The 18,171-nt window shown below is 34.7% G+C and overlaps 1 protein-coding gene across 3 annotated transcripts; it reads left to right on the plus strand.

The window, feature by feature from the left end:
* Window positions 1-1,044: 1,044 nt before the first annotated feature.
* Window positions 1,045-18,100, plus strand: Vps13B (vacuolar protein sorting 13B). Of its 3 annotated transcripts, none has more exons than XM_090154214.1 (42): window positions 1,045-1,256; window positions 1,318-2,116; window positions 2,177-2,370; window positions 2,444-2,632; window positions 2,694-2,928; window positions 3,228-3,410; window positions 3,479-3,666; window positions 4,120-4,284; window positions 4,350-4,635; window positions 4,700-4,816; window positions 4,885-5,187; window positions 5,243-5,418; window positions 5,478-5,694; window positions 5,762-6,250; window positions 6,310-6,424; window positions 6,466-6,757; window positions 6,815-7,283; window positions 7,352-8,467; window positions 8,528-8,668; window positions 8,738-9,300; window positions 9,372-9,513; window positions 9,822-10,185; window positions 10,246-10,528; window positions 10,600-10,713; window positions 10,775-10,885; window positions 10,944-11,027; window positions 11,098-11,175; window positions 11,239-11,391; window positions 12,093-12,371; window positions 13,066-13,143; window positions 13,200-13,579; window positions 13,647-13,743; window positions 13,804-14,136; window positions 14,201-14,329; window positions 14,391-14,787; window positions 14,851-15,163; window positions 15,238-16,406; window positions 16,470-16,640; window positions 16,708-16,896; window positions 16,959-17,170; window positions 17,234-17,374; window positions 17,872-18,100. In XM_090154214.1, exons 1-42 carry the CDS (start codon window positions 1,170-1,172, stop codon window positions 18,097-18,099), a joined length of 11,769 nt encoding a protein of 3,922 aa, XP_090010340.1. In that variant the 5' UTR covers window positions 1,045-1,169; the 3' UTR covers window position 18,100. The 3 variants fall into 3 exon arrangements, with proteins under 3 accessions (XP_090010340.1, XP_090010341.1, XP_090010343.1); XM_090154215.1 differs by having other exon boundaries at window positions 6,481-6,757; XM_090154217.1 differs by lacking the exon at window positions 10,775-10,885.
* Window positions 18,101-18,171: the final 71 nt, after the last annotated feature.

Below are 18,171 nucleotides of genomic sequence, written 5' to 3' on the forward strand. Positions count from 1 at the left end.
TTCAAGAAAAGTTCCCACGGCACCATTTTCGATTTCGTTTAAAATTTAACCACTTATATTATAGACCTTTTGAGCAGGAAAACCAAAATTTTAGCTCTGAAATCGAAGAATTTTTGAAGATACGATTTTTTTAAATAACCTTGCAAGTAGTCGAGTGTTTTGACAAGTACAATTTTGTCATTTTTGAGCATTGATATCTAAAGATCGGTTAATATCACGTAGGTGTAATTTTGTATAACGATTTTACTGGTGGTAAAGATACAATTTTTTCAGCACTCTTGCTGTACAGGGGTTAGTTTTACGCATAACTACACCTTCCCAGAAAATTTAATCAAATTCGGTGACTTGATTGGTATGGGCCTGGTTGATTTGACGTGGAGTGCTCAGTTTTAGCCGAAAGGTGACATTATGAAAAAAGTAAAACGCGAAATTGGATAATGTTTAGAAATTAATAGTTCAAGTAATTTAGGACGTACACGTCTATAGTGTGTATCATTCGATAGGCAATTTAACCTAGATTTAATGGTAATAATATGAAATAATTCTACCTTGTCAGTGTTGCGCAATTCGGCCCGAAAAGTGACATTAAAGGAAACGAATGAAAAAAGTAAAACGTGAAATAGGATAATGTTTAGAAATTAATAGTTCAAGTAATTTAGGATGTACACGTCTATAGTGTGTATCATTCGATAGGCAATTCAACCTAGATTTAATGATATCAATTTGGAATAATTCTGCCTTGTCATAATTGCGCAATTCGGCCCGAAAGGTAACATTACAAAAAACGAATGAAAAAAGTTGAACGCGAAATACGGTAATGTTTAGAAATTAATAGTTCCATTACACATCTCTACTTTGTATCATTCTTTGAAATAATTCTCCCTTTGTCATTTTCTTAGTAGAAATGGCATATAACAGTTAAACTTATGTTTCTTTAATTTAGTCCAACATTCTTTTTCTATCTTCGCGTTCTCTACCGTAGCCAAAAATGAACTTTTCCAATTTTCGTTCTGGCAGATTGACGTCAGTGAGGAAAACCGTAATATGAAATTCCATTGATGCCTTTGGGTGCCATTTGGAGCACGGCACCATTATTACCGCCTATCCTTTGCTGGTTTCGTATAGTGTATTTAAATATTGCGTAATATATTTGTAAACAAATTAAGAAAATGTTTAAATTAGAATCTTATATCACCCCCTTACTTTTGGGTTATGTTGACAAATATATTAAAAACTTGAAATCTGAAGATTTCCAGGTGTGTTTTTTCCATTTTCATATACATTTGCATGACATAAGTTTATTATGTTTTTTAACAGTTGTCACTATGGGGTGGAGATGCGGTATTCACTAATCTCGATCTCCGGCTAGATGTGTTGGAACATGAGTTTCACCTTCCCTTTACATTCACCAATGGTCATATACATGAATTAAGAATACACGTTCCGTGGACCAAACTAGGATCAGAACCTATTGTTATAACCATTGAAACAATCGAATGTGTTTTGACATTAAAAGATGAGTCTGAATCAGATGGAGGAAAATCCCAGAAAATCAATTCAGACTCTTTACGTAAAAAACACAGGAAGTCAGAAACCCCGGAAGCCCCACCAGGTTATGTTCAAGGTTTCATCAATAAAATTTTAAACAATATTTCCATAGTCTGCAATAATTTGATACTGAAATATGTTGAAGATGACATAGTTTTGTCATTAAATATTAAATCAGCTGAAATGTATAATGTAAATAACAATTGGGAAAGAGCTTTTACTGAACTAAGTACGCAAAATCCAGTTCTGCGACGGGTTATAAATATGCTTGACTTGACCATGTGCTTAGATAAACGGAATGCTAGTGGCATAATTGAAGTGTATCAGGATCCTCTATTGTTTCGCTGCTCTGCTTGGTGTCGTTTATACACAGCTTATGAAAATCCTCATTCAAAAATGGCTACTACTACACGTGTCAGTGTATTCTGCGAACAATTAGACTTCTCAATTACTGACCAGCAGCTACCGATGTTATTTAGGTTAATTCAGTTATGTTTAGCTTTGATATCCGGTGAAATTAATTTTCAAAACAAGCCCATAGATTCATCTTGTGACAGAGAAGATAAATGTAAACCATGTTTGTAGATTTCTTAAAGGTTTTTTGCTTAGTCTTTTTCTTGTGTTACAGCACATGACGAAGACAATATTTTGGACACAGGACCGGCAGGATGGGGTTCGTGGGCTTGGTCCTACGTTCCCCAAATCCTCCCTATTTGGGATGAAAACAGTGAAGAAGGCGAGAGAGGAAACTATCAAAGATCACTAGCTAATCATATATTCCAGTTTCGTTTCCTAGTTGAAAGGACCAGTTTAGTTTTTAAAGTAGGTGTACTTTATTTTTAATACCTTTTTGGGATGGTAAAGTAATTAAATAATTTTGTACTTTCTAAAATAGGCCAGTGAAACAGCCATGCAATCTTCCAAACTAGCATTTCGTAGTATCGCTCTTGCTAGACTTTATGGAACATCTGTGTGTCTAACGCTACAGGGAAATCGTTTTGTTAATTCTCAGTTAGGAGTTACAGCCGCTGAAGTGACCAACCTGGATTCGTGTATATGTGGTGGATGTAAAACCCAAGAAAATGTATAAATATATTACGCTAGAATCACTTTACAATTTAGTATTTATTACATAAGTATTCCAGGATAAAGTATATTTTCAATCTGGAGTTATGCCGGGTGATGGACATACCTATAGCTTCTTAACAGCTTCGTTATTTGATCCATTATCATCAGAAAACTGCTCCAATAACAGTCAAGACATCATAGTTGATTGGGAGAAACATTTGTCTTATTTAACAGAAGCTGTTATGAATGAACGTTACCCGTCATTCGCCTTTGATTTTCTATATGATTTAGAGATACCACCAGAATGGAGTGGTAAATTTATATTTAATATGTCCATAAGTAACATAATATAACTAAGTATGAGACTTCTTATTTGTTCCATAGCTGAAAGTAGTTATTTTCAAATATGGAAACCAAAATGCATGCTAACTCGTATTTTTTTTTGTAAAGAGAAAGCCTGCCAAGCCAAGCTTGAGGCCATCAAACTTCCAATTTGGTAATAGTTCTATGACAATCGCTCTCCAAATTATTTTGTCTTACTTATATTATATTATTTATGAAACCTATAAAAACTACTTAGCAATAGAATTTAATAGTATTTTTATTTAAAGATAAAATGTCAGATATGACTGCTTCATTTTTGGAGAAAAGCAACTTTCACGAACGTTCACTTTGTAGAATGGTTGTTGGGAAAGCTTGCATTAATGTGTCGAGCAGTTTTGTGCATTTAATAAACTATATTTATAATTGTGGAATGGATCACGATTATGCTCCGTATTATTCTTACCAACAAAGTAAATTCAAATGAGCTAAATAAAAACACAGAGATATTAGTAAAATAATTTCTATATTTCTTTTGCAGTTAATTCTGGAAAGTACAGTAATCCCACTGAAGATGATGTACTAGCTTTATTAGAATTTGTCCCAACACGGAATTACCATATTCTCTGGCATCAACCTCTGATTAGAATACAAATGGCTGACCATCCGTGCTTAGCAATGTCCAACAAAGATAAACAATTGAAGAAACAAAAGAGTCAAAAGCTTCTGGTAATATATTAATAATTCCATAAGTAACACAAAAATTGTAAGCATGGCAATTAATGATTTTGATTAATGATAGCCTGACAATCAATAAGTAATTCCCTACTCTTATTGTGTTCAAAATTATTGTCAGGTTAGATAGAATTACTAATCTCAAATCCAAGAAAAAACTAAATACTAGAAGAATAGGATTATTCATCATCATTTTGCAAAAGTGAACTTCCTGATAACTTTTAAAACCATTTCTATAATCCGTAAGCCTTGATTGCTCTGTAAAAGACCCAACAGTTTTTAGCTAAAGACTAGGAACAACTAGCGAAGAGGCTTGTTCATTGGTGAAACATACTATTATAAAAAAAAAATTAGTTGGGTGAATAAGAAGTGTCATACTTATAAATACTGTTACTTATGATAATACCTTTTTACTACAATTTAATATAAATATGTCCCCAAAACTAGAAAGAAGCATTTCCAAAAGTTCCACTTCTTTTAAGTGCGTCATTGATTGAAATTCAACAGTCTGATGCTTTTTATTCCCAAAGAATGAATGCTATATCATCGAGCATGGGTGACACGGTTCCTGCAGAGTTTATTCAACATTGCTTTAGTCACACTAATGCTAAGGTCTAAAAATTTCAAAACTGATTTCTTCTTTATTCAGTATCTTAATAAATTCTTATACCTTACAGATATTTAATTTAGAACTGTTGTTACACGCTAAACCTCGATTACCTATTGCAATTGTACCACCTTTTAGTCTAGCAGCTTATAGAAAATCGATACCTTTCCCTCAACTATGGCAAAATCAACCGTCATTCTTATTCTCTGAGTTATTTTTTGAAATTGATCAATGGACGTTTCAAACGTCTAAATCTCAAGCCATGTATTTAGGTTGTTTATGCGTGTCCTGGTACCAAGACGCTCCCTTTGATAATAATTTAGTGTCAACTTTGTTAGCAGATATTGGAAACAAAAGTGGGTAAATGCGTCTAATTTTTTTACGCAAATATAGTTACTTAATTTCCCCCCAAATTTACAGGTCGGGCTTTGGCATCTTTTAACCTTTGTAATCTCAACCTCCATACAGTTGAAACCCAAAAAACACTGGCGTATCACGGAACCGTTAGATCTATTAAAATGATGCTGGACAATGAAGGTGAATTTCTTAAGTTATTATCATTGTCTGGAAACAAAATTTTACAAAAATTTAAAAAAAAATTTCAGGCTTAAGAACCACATTATTCAATGCTCCTGAAGATACGAGTGTTGCGATGGTTCCATCAAATACCAATTTTGACTATAGTTCTTCTGTAGCTCTAGAAATTGACCCTCTACCATTTATTTTTTTAACACTACAATTGCCAAAAGATAATGATGGAAAAACCAATACTTCATTAGAACCTACCATTGTAGTGTTTAAACTTCAAGGGTTCGTACTCAATTTCGAACCCGAAATTTTGTCCTGGCTAGAAATGTCATTGGATGATATATTTGTTGACGCTCCATGTCCTGAACCCATCATTCATTGTAATACATTAAATATTTGTGGCTTAATTCTTATTGACCTCTTCTTCCTTCTAAGCATTAAGTTCAGCGGCAAGTTCTCATTCTAATGAAATGTCCAGTACGTACTCTTTGGGGAGGACAGTGTCTGCAAATACTCTAGGTGGTAATGCCAACAAAAAGAGCCCCGGCGAAATAAATTTCCCTGCTAGTTTAATCGCCTGGTTCCATATTTTGAAACAGGCAACTATTCAGGTAAGTTTAATTTTGGGTTTTTTCGTTTAAAAATTTAATAAAGCATATTTTTTTTTTAGATTGGAATTCAGAATGGATGTGTGATTTGCCCAACAACAACGTGGCTGCAGAACTCTGCAATGTATAACAATGTTTTAAGTCACTGGAAGGAGTACCTAAAATCAGGGCAACAAATCTCAGCTTTAATTATTACCACACCAAAATTAAAAGTAACTAGTCAGGGAAATGGCTTTGTTGCTGAACCTGATATTCCTTACAAAGTAGAAAAACCTGATGGTATTGTAATTTTACTGTTATTGCAAATATTTTAAAAATATCTATTAATATTAAGTGGTTTTTCAAGATTCAATTAAGTTTCCATGGACTTTAAAGTTTTCGGACTTCAACATTTCTACAATTGGGTTAAACGGAAATGATACGCAATATCTCCTAAAGCCTGTTAATGCTTCATTAACATTGGCTATAACGGATTCAATCTCACAACTATCTTTCTGCATTCATTTGGACTTGGAATCTTTATTTTTTTCTGTTACTAAAGATCAAGTTGTAGTAGTAACTTTCGTGATAGATGAAGCGTTAAACTGCATGCATCAAACTATCAACACCTTTTCTGGTTTACAATTAGCAACTAAAAAAAATAGTTGGCTGGTATTACCAACAACTTTTGAAAATGCGCAAGTGGAAGAGGCTCGAAAAGAAATGGCTTTGTCTCCAGTATCAGAGTACCTTACTGCAGTAGATGTATGCCAAGCTTCTGCTATCAAACTAACTATGTGGCTTCAGTGTACGTTACCAAAACTTGGAATCAGTTTATTCTCAAAAGAAATGGATGGTAAGATATTTTCTACTTTAAACTTTTAAAGTTTGACTATATTTTACAACATTTTCTAGAAATTTGGCTTCAACTAGAAGCAGAAGAGGTGACAGCTTCTTTGGATATTCAGGATGTATTCATTAAAGGAAAAGCCAAAGTTACACTTTTTACTATTAGTAGTTTTCAAAAAAGGTTAAAAAAATATGAAAATATTTATATAAATTTTTATAAAGGTCTCTGTATTACAGTCCTAACTCTGAACAGTGGAAACCAAGTCCTTTCGAAGGTGTAGTTTTATGTGGAGGTGATAAGTTAACCCGGAATATGACCATACCATCGCACTTAGCCAGTAATTGGCATTCATATGAAAGACTGAGCAGTAGCCAGAAGACTGCTTCCTTTTTGTCATTAACGTATACCAGGGTTTTAAATTCTAGTGTGGAAAAATTTTGGGCAAAGAAATTGAAAGATTTACCGTTAGATTCCAAGAGTTCATCAAAAGAGAATGTTAACGAAGCTCTGGAGGTACTTATTTTTCATTGTAGAATATTTTGTATTTATTTTATTTATTTTTTTTCCTAGAATAAGCCAAAATATATAAGTGAATTTGATGTAAAGCTGGACCAATTTGATTTGGTGCTTTGGGTTCCTCTTCTGTTTTCAGTGACTGAAATTTTATCACCTATAAGAACATTATCGAATAATTCCCTACTGTCTTTTCGACCAGTGACGCCTTCTTTAAAGACTTCTGATAGCCTGAGCTATAGTATGAATGTGCAAAATCTACCTCTCATTTATTTACAAATGGGTGGTATGCGCTGTTTCTTACCAAGTGCCACCGAAGAAGCTCAATCTCGACTGATTGATGTTTGCATGGTGCAAATTGGGAAAATTCTCTTAGTGCCTCAGGCGGAAAATATGCTTTCCAGAATTTTGATAAATGATTCTTTCTATAAAACTGCTGAAAAGGCTGGAACTTTGGGTGTTCCTGGCTCCTTGGTGGAAGATAGACAGTACCAATTGGATTTGACAAAGATTAGTTTGACTGGAGGTAGGAGTACACTTTTCTAATAACACTGGTAATTTGTGAGATTATAGCTTTCTAAAATCTTTCTCTAGCTTCTTGGAAAAATATTAGAGAGACCAGCAAGATTTCTCAATTTGCTCCACTGTCAAGCATGCCATCCTCTTTAATATTAGGCCAGAACCCTGCTGCTGAGTGGAATAAACGTGGTATTGCATTTACTGAGGGTGACGAGGACCAAGCTGTACTTTTACAGCCTATCGTTATGGCCTTTGATCTTCGAATTGTCGCAGCACCGGCTATTATTTGTGCAACTAGCAAAAATTGTACTCAGGATGTGATTGTTTGCGGTCATTCTTTGGAAATAAATGCCGTTACAGACGTGGATATTTATTTCAGTTTTCAACAGTTACGTTTGATTACTGATATTTTGAAAGATAATTTAATAAGAGGAAGTTCCGTCTTTGCCATCAATGTTCAAACACCCTTATCAGGATCGCAACTTAATGCTAGTGGTCTCGCTATAAAAGATAGTGGCATTGAAAGTGAAGTGGTTGATTTAGCTTTTGCCTCTGTCTTGACAGACTCCATGTTGACTGACAGCAATGTGTGCAATAAACATGTGCCAGTTGAAGTTTTATTAACGGCTAATAAAGTTGGAGTTATGATATTTCTACATGAAACTGATCTGACACAAAAAATGAAAACAATGTGCCAAAGCAAAAGGAAAATACACAGAAGAAACAAAACAAACTCCAACAAAATGACTCTTCAGCAGCTCTCGCCACTCCAAGAAGATAGACTTTCTAATGGGAAAAAAAAGAAAACACCACGTTGCAACAAAAAGATTTCGAAACCAGAAGTTCCATCAAATGAATCGAGTCCCGAAAGAACTGTAGTTCAATCTTCAGTTTTATCAAGGATGAGAAAAAAATCAGCAAATTGTACTGGGGATAGCTCAGAAGATGGATATGAAGGTTCAAATGATTCCAGTTCAAGTTGTCCACAAAGATTCCAAACAGAGCTTGATGCCAAAAACGCAGAATCAAAAGAATTTTCGAGCAAAAAGTTTATAAAAATTCATCCATTTTTATATCTTATTTTCTCCCAACCACATACCTTCATTTCTTGGAGAGCAGAAAGTCAGAAATTGCAAATTTCTTGTTTTGATCTTGGTGTCAAAAGTGGAAGACACAATTATTTCATAGATGGTAATTATAACATCACTCATTTTATTATCAACTAATAATAATTGATTACCGTTCCAACAGTTATGGGACCAGTATATTGCCCCTTATCAAGCCACTTTCCAATACCATGGTTTGAAACGAAACCTGGAGATACCAATCCTAAAACAGGGATTCCTCCATCATTAATAACAATAATGATTAAAGATTTCTTAATAAAACCTGGTAATGAGCATCGAAAGTCAAAGAACTGAACAAAATAACTTTAAAATAATTTTGTTCTTTTTGTATTAGCTGAAATAAGTTTAAACATGGAAAGACCTTCCCTACAGCATTTCAGTGTAAATCGATGGGATCAACTTAATGCGGTAATTTCAAGTGCAAAGACGCTCTTCGCCACAGAAGAAGATCCCAATGTATCAAATAACCCTCCAGAAGATTGCATGAAACCAATGTTTGGAATTATTAAGAAAATATCCATGTCAACAATACAACTAGTATTAATTTTGGAAGGACCGCCAAATTTAGTAGAACAACAGTTAATTTTCTCTGTGAATGGCTTCAAAACTGACAGCGAACTAATTGTTGACAAATATGGTAAAACATGGAATACAGATTTTAAAATTCAAGACTTCCAACTGAAGATAAACAGCTGCAGTAGTCACAACCGTCATATTATAGGACCTCTGACTTTATCCTTGGTTTGTAAGCAGTTGTGGCCTAATTGGAATGAACAGGATTTGGAATCTCCCCTAGTAAGGGTACATCTTCATTGTGGACCTCTTTATGCCACAATAGCACCCAAACAAATGATTGCTTTGAAATCATTTTATAGTTTTTGGACCAACTTATCTGAAGTACAAATAATAATTTTTGCCTAAAGGTTTATAGATTTTCCAGATATATGAATTATTTTTATTATTTTCAGATTGAATCCAATAAATCTCCCGAAGCCAATACGTGTACTTCCAAACGTAGATCTAGTACAAATGCAAGAAAGAAATCTACCCACCAAATTAAAACAAATGATGATATCAGGAATGGATCATTCAAATTTGTTCATGATTGGGGTATATAACATAGTTACTCATAAGTATGCCTCTGTATAACATCTCCATAGAAAATATTCAATGAGAACTGTGGACTGAAAAGGTTAAGATGTATTTAACTTTAATAAGCAAATTGGAAATAAAATAGGTTGAAGGTTAATTGAATTTCTTGGCAAGATAAACTTGACTTGTCATATGCAGTTATGATGTGGCATTGTCCTAACTACCATTTTTCTTCTAAAACGTTCATTAAGGCATACTTATAAGTATGTTACATATGATCATACTATTAACAAAAAATATTGTTTTATTTGTTCTTAAAAAAATAGATGGCTATGGTCAGTTACCTGAACCAGGGGAAGTGGTTTTTGGCAAAGACGCTGATGAAAAATTAGGAACAATGACATGGCGTTACTCACAGCCTCGTGTTATTACCAAAATTGATGTTTATCCTGTCCCTTTAAAACCATTAGAAGAGGCTGAAGAAAATGAAGACCAAAATGAAAGAGCTTCTGAGGAAATTAACTGTACTCTTCAATACTGGGATGATCAAAAACACAGTTTCATAAATTATCAACACTTCAAACTAGTAGAAAGCTGTTCTCAAAATCTCGATCTTCCATTTGTTGCCATTGACACTGTCCACGAAGTTGCTTGCACTGATATCTGGAGAGTTACTTTAAAATCTGAAAAGTAAGAATTTGGCTTTGACAACTTCAACATTCAGTTTTTCGTTAAATCATTTTTATTTAGTCCAGAAACTGAGCATCTTCCTGTGTTGCCAAATGTATTGGCTGCCTGCATGAGGGTTGATTCTTTATTCGACCCTTTTTACATTCCGAATACCATAGCTTCCATCGATATTGATATGGCTCAGATAACCTTTTGCAATCATTTTAAAATGGGAAATCCGCCTGATTCATTATTTCCATTTCAACTGGATGATCAAATAGTCCAGGATCAAGAATTTATGATATTAAATATTGACAGCGGAAGAGTAGCCTACAGCCAATGGTTAAATAAGCAAGTTATAGATGTAAATGATAATTTCTGTTTCAAACCTTGGTTTATTTGAATATGCAATAAAAAAAGGTTTTTCTTTAACAGATAAATTGCAGTATTGGATGTGAACTAATTGATTATAGGAATTTAACTCTTCAGCCATTTGCTGATCCAGTTGATTTCCAAGGGCAAATACTTTTCACCCAACATCATAAAAAGGTTCAAAAACTTGTTTGAATTTTAGTTTTACGGAGTAAATTAAAAAACACTGCATTTTCAGAGAGACATTATTGAAACAGAGTTAAATATTCATCCGTGTTATATTCGTCTTGGACAGTCCGCAATTCACACTATAAATATGTCAATACAAACATGGAATCAAATTCTTGACGTAACATTTTTTTAAATTAGATGTAGCTATAATTTATTGTAACTTTTTTCCCCCACAGAATCAGTATTTGAAGGACAAGCAGATTATTCCTAATTATTACGTTATATGCAACAATACCAATGAAAACATTCGTTTTGGACAAGTAAATGCCTGAATCTATAGAAATGTTTGTCAAATACAGATTTATCATTTTAATAACTTTGATGAAATAGGTTTCGACAGAAGAGTCCATTCTATTAGCTAGTAATCATTTACATGCCTATAGCTGGCGAAGCCACAAATTTCAACAAGTACATAATTTTTTAAGTGTGGTCATAACTCATCGGTCATCTAATGCACAAAATTTATAATAGATGCTAAGGGTTTGTCTGGAGAGTATGCACTGGAAATGGTGTGAGCCTTTCAGTATTGACTCTGAGGGAGTTAAAGTGCGGGTCATGGAATCAAAAGGACAAAGTTTAACTCTAGTCCTCAAAATCGAGAAACTAAACAATATTCAAAGACGGGTTTGTAAAATTGCTATATCTTGAAGTTGTCAACATATTTTGTCAAGAACCAATTTAGGGTACTAATAATAATACTATAATAATACTAATCAGCTGAGAATACATGTGTCTAGTCTACCTTCTAGGTCCCCTAACATGATCCACTACCTAAAATACTCATTCCAATGTAATTTTTTTTCAATTGTATAAAACCATCTAGTATTAGCATAAGTCTATAATAATGTTTCATAAGTTTGTCACTTTGGGGAATATTTTACTGAGAGCTAATAACGAAGTGACTTCATCACAAGAAGAAAATCTCCCCCTATTGAGGCGCTGTCAAAGGCTACGTGTGACGTGGGAGCAAGCGGACGTAAAACAGTGATGAAGCCCGTAATGCAGTCGGTCTCAGTAAAACATTTGCAATGCGAATAAATAGCAAGTGTCACACTTATGTAACAATATAATACACTTATGGTATTAGTAATAATACAACGTTTAATATTTTAATAATAATAATAGCAAAATAGTTGTTACATTTGGTAGATTCTCAATTATCTCATCAAGAACAAATGTTTTAAGACAAAAACCCCCACAAATGGTCTTGGTTTAAAATTGAAACAGAATTTCAGCTAGCCCTAGGAAATACTTATTGTAAATTGGTTGTTATTAACCTAAATAAGTTCTTGATCTCTCTAAAATATTGATGGTGATACACCTAGGTGATTATAACTGGACAAATAGTGGTGTCTAGTCGACTAGATTTTCCTTTGGACGTCAGGCTGTTCAACCAAAGAGCTACTCCAAATAATCAGTCGTCAGACTGTCGTTTGCCACAATCTCCCTCTTGTTTGAAGCCCTACTCTTCACTTCCAGCATTCTTGTTGCATTCAAATGGTAGTCCAGTAGTTAATGTTCAATTACGTCAACAGGAAGTTGAAGCTCCTTGGTCTGAAAATGTTTTGCTAACAAGGAAACAACTCTGTAAACAACTTATTGAAGTAAGTATATAAATAAATTTGCCTATGATTGATCGACTGTGGGGTGGCCGAGTGGTTAGCACTCTTGCCTCGCAGCAAGAGGAGCCGGGTTTGATCCCAGCTTGTGGCACTGGGTGAAAACACTGAACAACTCCTTATGCGTATAGTTTTCAAGTTCTCTCCCCACTGGTTTCCCCTTCCAAAAAAACTTGTCGAGGTTAACGGTAATAGTTAGTGTAGGGAGCTGTTGGCTCGCGTGGCATGAAGGGGTTGCCACCACCCTCCCACGCATTGTAACCCAGTCACCTGAATTAATGGCTTTAAAAGTCGCTTGATGACTTAGGGTATTAGCCTAGCTGATTATTATTTTTATGTCCATCTGCGTTATTTTTCATAACTATGTCATATTGACCCCTAGTGTTAGATAACCATAATATCAAATCTGTCATTGTGAAACTTCTTAACATCAAATTAAGAAGCTTAAGATTCTTATTATACATTCGTTGCTTTGTAATTTTTTGAAAGCTGATGATACAAAGTTATTTTATTAAATTGGCAGATTCAATAAAAACAATGGTATTCTCAATGATCTACGTAAGTTTTGGTCGTTGTAAATACCATTGTTTTTATTAAATGTATCATCAATTTTAATAAACTAGCATATAAATAAAATGGTCAGTACTTATAGCAATTGTAAATTTTATTTTTTTTAAAGGTTCCTGGTCACAAGACTCTTAAAATTTGGTGCCATGTTTTGACTCGGGAAATTCTACCTTATGTCACTGTCTATATTGTAGGTAAAAAAAAATGAAGATAAGGAATTGAAAATTAACTTGAAATTTTTTCAAGGTTGTCTTAGCTCCATTGTATATACTTCGAAACCACCTTTCAACGCCAGTTCTAGCACACATTGAAAAACCAACAACCGAAACCATATTGAAAGAAGTTATTGAAATTGAAGGACGAGGAAAGGATTATCAAATATCGTCAGACATAGTGCTCAGTCAAGTGACTGGAAATTCTCAAGTGGACAATGTGCGGTTACTTTTGCAACTAGCAGCTGGAATGGACACTTCCAACCCAGCAATTGAACTTGCAGAGCCAAAAGATTTAGAAAACTTGATCGAGGAAAATGTGGATGATAAGAATGATTCGGCTGAGGAAATTTGTTTTAATTGGCTCCCGCTTGAACCCTACCATTGGCCTTACGATGATCGTGATAAGGAAAGGTTTGTCTGATATTCAACGCAAATTAAAAATTATTGATTGACAGTGATTGAGGCAACATACTTTTAGTGAACTGAAGAGGCTCTTAAAGAGAAATATTCTTTTACACTACGAACCACCAACAGTTTCTCCAAACACATCCGAAGTTCCAAATACAGTTTTAAATGTAATGCCAAGGCCGTTTCTATATCTTTCTTAAGTATTAAGATAAAATTTTATTTGAAAGGTGAGCTTTTATAAGCCATGGGCGAATGTTAATACGATGTTAGTGGACATAAAACCATGGGCTTTAATGGTCAACCGAACTGAAACTGATCTTTTTCTGAGAGATCCGGATGGTCATGAATGGTTTCTGCCAAAGAACGGTGTTATAACACCTCCTCTACTTTTATCTTCCTTTGCAATTGGTTTGGAACTTGATGCGCAAATTTACTTTTCGAGGGATATGAGAATCGATGAAAGTGCGAGTGACGATGAGGAACCAAAGTACAGTCAAGATCTCATTTTAAAACCTAATAAAGTTTTCCAAATAACTGTATGGATTCCTTTACTAAAAAAGGTGAGATTTGAAAAATGTATGATTATTTTGAAATCCATTTTGAAAGTTTAAAATTGTACAACAGAAATGCGCTCTTCTGATCGATATTGATACAAGGGAGAAAGTGTACATTATTTCACTCAGACCACGGATGTTTATTTCCAACTGCTCCTTAAATTACTTGAATCTTGTTAATTACATTTCAGTGGAAGCTGTAAGTTTTTTTTCCTGTGGCCTAATTGTTGTTATAATTTAAAATTGTCATTTCTTGTCAGCCTCCATCAGCTTCCAAACACAATGATCAATCCTTGGAACTTATACCTAAAGTCGATGAAGCTACCCCACTGTTGCTCTGGGATTGTGATAAACCTTTAGATGAATGTCAAACTTTCAATTATTGTCTCCGCTTTTCAATGAAAGATGAACCAAACTCTTTCAGCAATGATGTACCAGTTTCTTCTCTTAGTCAAGTTTCTAGCTTTAGGCGAACTGTGTCAATTTTCAATGGGAAAGGAATTTCGCTTCCTTTCGTTCTAACCTTTCACTGGAAATCTGATTGTCTTTATATCATTATCAAGAATGACCCAAGCCCATACTTGTGTCTTCATAACTACACCAATCACGACTTGCAATACGGCCAAAGTTTAGACAATAGCTCAACAGTTGGTCAAGGTATCAAAGTGTTTTTCTTTTCTTTGATAAAGACCTAATCTTTCATAAAGATAATTCTTTTAGTCAACATTTTGGAGGAAACTAATGGATTCTCACCCCCACCGAAGATATGTGCTGGAGAAGTGTCATATTATACTTTTCCGTTGATTGATAGTTCATTTCCAGTGATGCTAAACAAACTACCAACTCTTCACCTATCTAAGCGTAAATTGGACAAACTAGAGAGAATAGACCAAAATTCCTATTCCTGGTGCCCACCAATTGATGTTTCTGAAGAAGTTGACCATTTTGTGCATATACCTGATGTTGGAGATGTTCGCGTGCACAAGGAGAAAGTCGGTCATACTATGCACATATTTTTGGAGTCTGTGAATAGGTTGGTTTCCATGTTAATGATCTTTGATCAGATTTGAGCAAGTGTTCATTAGAGATTTGAAACAATTTTTGTAGAGTTGAAGTGTCGGCGAAAGAAATCAGAAGCAGAATTGGCAGCAGCCCTTGCAAGCCAGTCAGACAAACACATGAAGTTAAACAAATTCCCAAACAAACCAAAGAACCTTCCGGAACTGAATCACCATCGCCTAAACAGGCATTTCATACCGAGCTACAAAAATCATCCTCGAACAAGAAAACACCAGTCATATTTGTGTCAGTTCTAGCAAACCACGTTTGCGGAATACTATGCGACGATGTTTCTGAGCCTCATGATTCGCGCGAATTGCTAAGGATATCTATTGACAGACTTTGTTTCTTGCTGAGACCAACAGAAAGCTCCCCCAGCAGAATTTCTAGCTACAGTGTTACGAAGCAAGCATTAACATTGTGCATTGGAAGTCTACAAATTGATAACCAGCTAGCTCATGGTTTAGATAGTAATACGGATTACGAGTTTAACGTTTTACTCCTTCCTGAAAATCAAAAGACTGTGGTCCTATCTATTGCAAAAGATATATCCACTCTTAATTACATAGCAAAATGTACCGAAACTTCTTTTATCACCATGCACCTAACTCTGGCACAAATAGATTCCAAACACACATTTGGTTCTTCAATGGTGATAGATAAATTGAGTGCTGAAGTGAAACCAGTAGCCCTGCATCTTGAAGATACTCTTTATTATCACATGTTGCAGCTTTTGGCAAAAACGGAATTTTACAATTATAACTCTCCACTGACAATGCTGATTTCCAAAGGAACAAAGATTCCCAAAACAATACTCGCTTTAGCAGTGTCTCTTTCTCAACCACTGCCCATCATTCAGTTGGAAATAAAACCTTTGATAGTTCTAGTCAGTTTACATGCGTCGTTGAAGCTCTTTTTAGCAATTGATCATTCTCCACTTTCATTCAAAGCTTTTCAAAATAAATATCTCTTCACATCTAGTTATGAGCTTGGGCAACGATTAACTGTTCATTACCTAACAGGAGCTCTATTACGTGCAGGTTGGGTTGTTGGCTCTCTAGATCTGCTTGGAAACCCAGCTGGGTTGGCTAGAGCTTTAAGTAGTGGTGTTTCGGACATGGTTTTACTACCCTACAGAGGAATTCTTCAGGGTCCTTGGGCGTTTTTAACTGGAATGTCTCATGGAACTGTTTCTTTCTTCAAACAAATATCGTCAGGTATAAATTTAAACAGTTGAGTTTAAATTTGTTACAATCTGAAAATGTGTATGGAATTTTTAGGTGCTGTTATATCCGTCACTAACATGGCTAGTAGCATTTCAAAAAATATGGATAAATTGTCTTTGGACAAGGAGCATCTCAAAAGGCAGAAACTAATGAGAAGGAAGAGTGTTGATGGCTTAACTAGTGGGCTTATTCAAGGTTTAAGTGGCTTTGGAGTCAGTTTACTAGGTATGACCCCTTTTCAAAAACTCTTAAACTCGTGTAAGTCATTCTTATTGTTCTCTGTAACTCTTAGGGGCAGTGGCAGGTTTAATTGACCAACCACTTCAAGCAGTCATCTCAGATAATGTTGCTTCATCGTCTGGTGCGACTTTTGTTCTAAAAGCAGCAACTGGGATAGTGGAGGGTGCCAGTAAAGGACTGGTCGGCATGGTGGTCAAACCAATTGGTGGTGCTGCCGAGTTAATTTCTCAAACTGGACAAGGTGATTTTATCAAATACGCCTTTTGTTTTTGTTAACAATTAACAGTTTTGTGCTTTTTATAGGGCTATTACACGGAGTTGGTTGGAAAATTCAACCAAGTCCACGGTACTTGCCAATCAGTTCAAATTTGGGGGCTCGAACTAATACTAATATAAAGTATTCGTGGAAGATTTTGAGGGGGGCACTTGGCAGTGAAGCTTTATTTTTTTTGGATGCTACACACGTTACATCTTCTGGACATCGGGCCTCAGATGTGTTGGTTTTAACTTCCCAAGTTAGTCAATATGTGTAAATATTCCTTAATTACTTAAATGACCAGGTTTCTGAAATTTACTAGGTTCTTTGCGTAATAAATAAAGAGGATGATAAACAAGAACAAACTTTCTCTCTGACGGAGATTGACTGCCTCTCATGTCCAAATGATAACAGTCTAATTTTCATTACTCTAAAACCTAACCGAGAAAGTGTTATGCCAGAAGTATGTATATTAGCTTTTAACAGGAACTTATTAATGTTAAAGAGACTTTACGAGACTATCTTTAAGGCCCAATAGAATTATCTACTACCTAAGAGACCTTTTCATGAAGTTTTTTTTAGTGCAATGTAGTATCTATAAAACTTGTATAATTAGTTACAAAAATGTTAAATTTAACTATAAATTTAGTTTGTGCAACTTAAATTACAGCTGAATTTAACGATTTATCATTAATAGTTTATTTAAACAAGTTCCTGACAGATGGCATAACGGTTTTGATTTGAGATTTTAAGTGTGGCTTAGGAAGTACTTCTTTGCTAGGCCTGTTGAGGGAAGCTGGTCTCAATCAGTGTTATAAAAAAATTACAATATTTACCTTCAAATTTCTTATTGCGCCTGTAACTTTTATTTTACTCGTTGACTCGTACTTTCTCAATAACCTAAATACATTTGAGTTTGCAAATATTTATAAGATTGAGAGCTTATTTTTTATATTTTAGGTTGATAAAGAGACCAAAGACCGGGTTGCAGAATATGTCAACAAGATCTCTTCGGAACTTGGCCATGCTATTATAGAAACTAATGAATGTCAAACTTCTTCTTACGAAGCAGAAGTGATATGGCGTGATGCCTATCAATTTAGCGTGTATCCTAAACTGAGGGATCATTTTCTAACAGTTTTTCAAATTGAACAGTACAAAGCTATGGGTAAAAGGTATCCTGTGTGAAGAGTAAGTTATATGAGGTTTGTTTTTATACCTTGTATACACGAGACTAGTCTTTACATCTTGTTATAACTT

The sequence above is a fragment of the Leiobunum rupestre genome, chromosome 7, assembly GCF_980474605.1.
Source record: "Leiobunum rupestre chromosome 7, qqLeiRupe1.1.hap1, whole genome shotgun sequence".
Taxonomy (NCBI): Eukaryota; Metazoa; Arthropoda; class Arachnida; order Opiliones; family Sclerosomatidae; genus Leiobunum; species Leiobunum rupestre.

Coding starts and splice junctions, on each gene's coding strand:
- Vps13B (XM_090154214.1), top strand. CDS start 1,170: ATGTTTAAATTAGAATCTTATATCACCCCCTTACTTTTGGGTTATGTT. Junction 5,695..5,761: donor CAAAGTAGAAAAACCTGATG/GTATTGTAATTT, acceptor TGGTTTTTCAAG/ATTCAATTAAGTTTCCATGG. Junction 16,407..16,469: donor CTTCAAACAAATATCGTCAG/GTATAAATTTAA, acceptor TGGAATTTTTAG/GTGCTGTTATATCCGTCACT.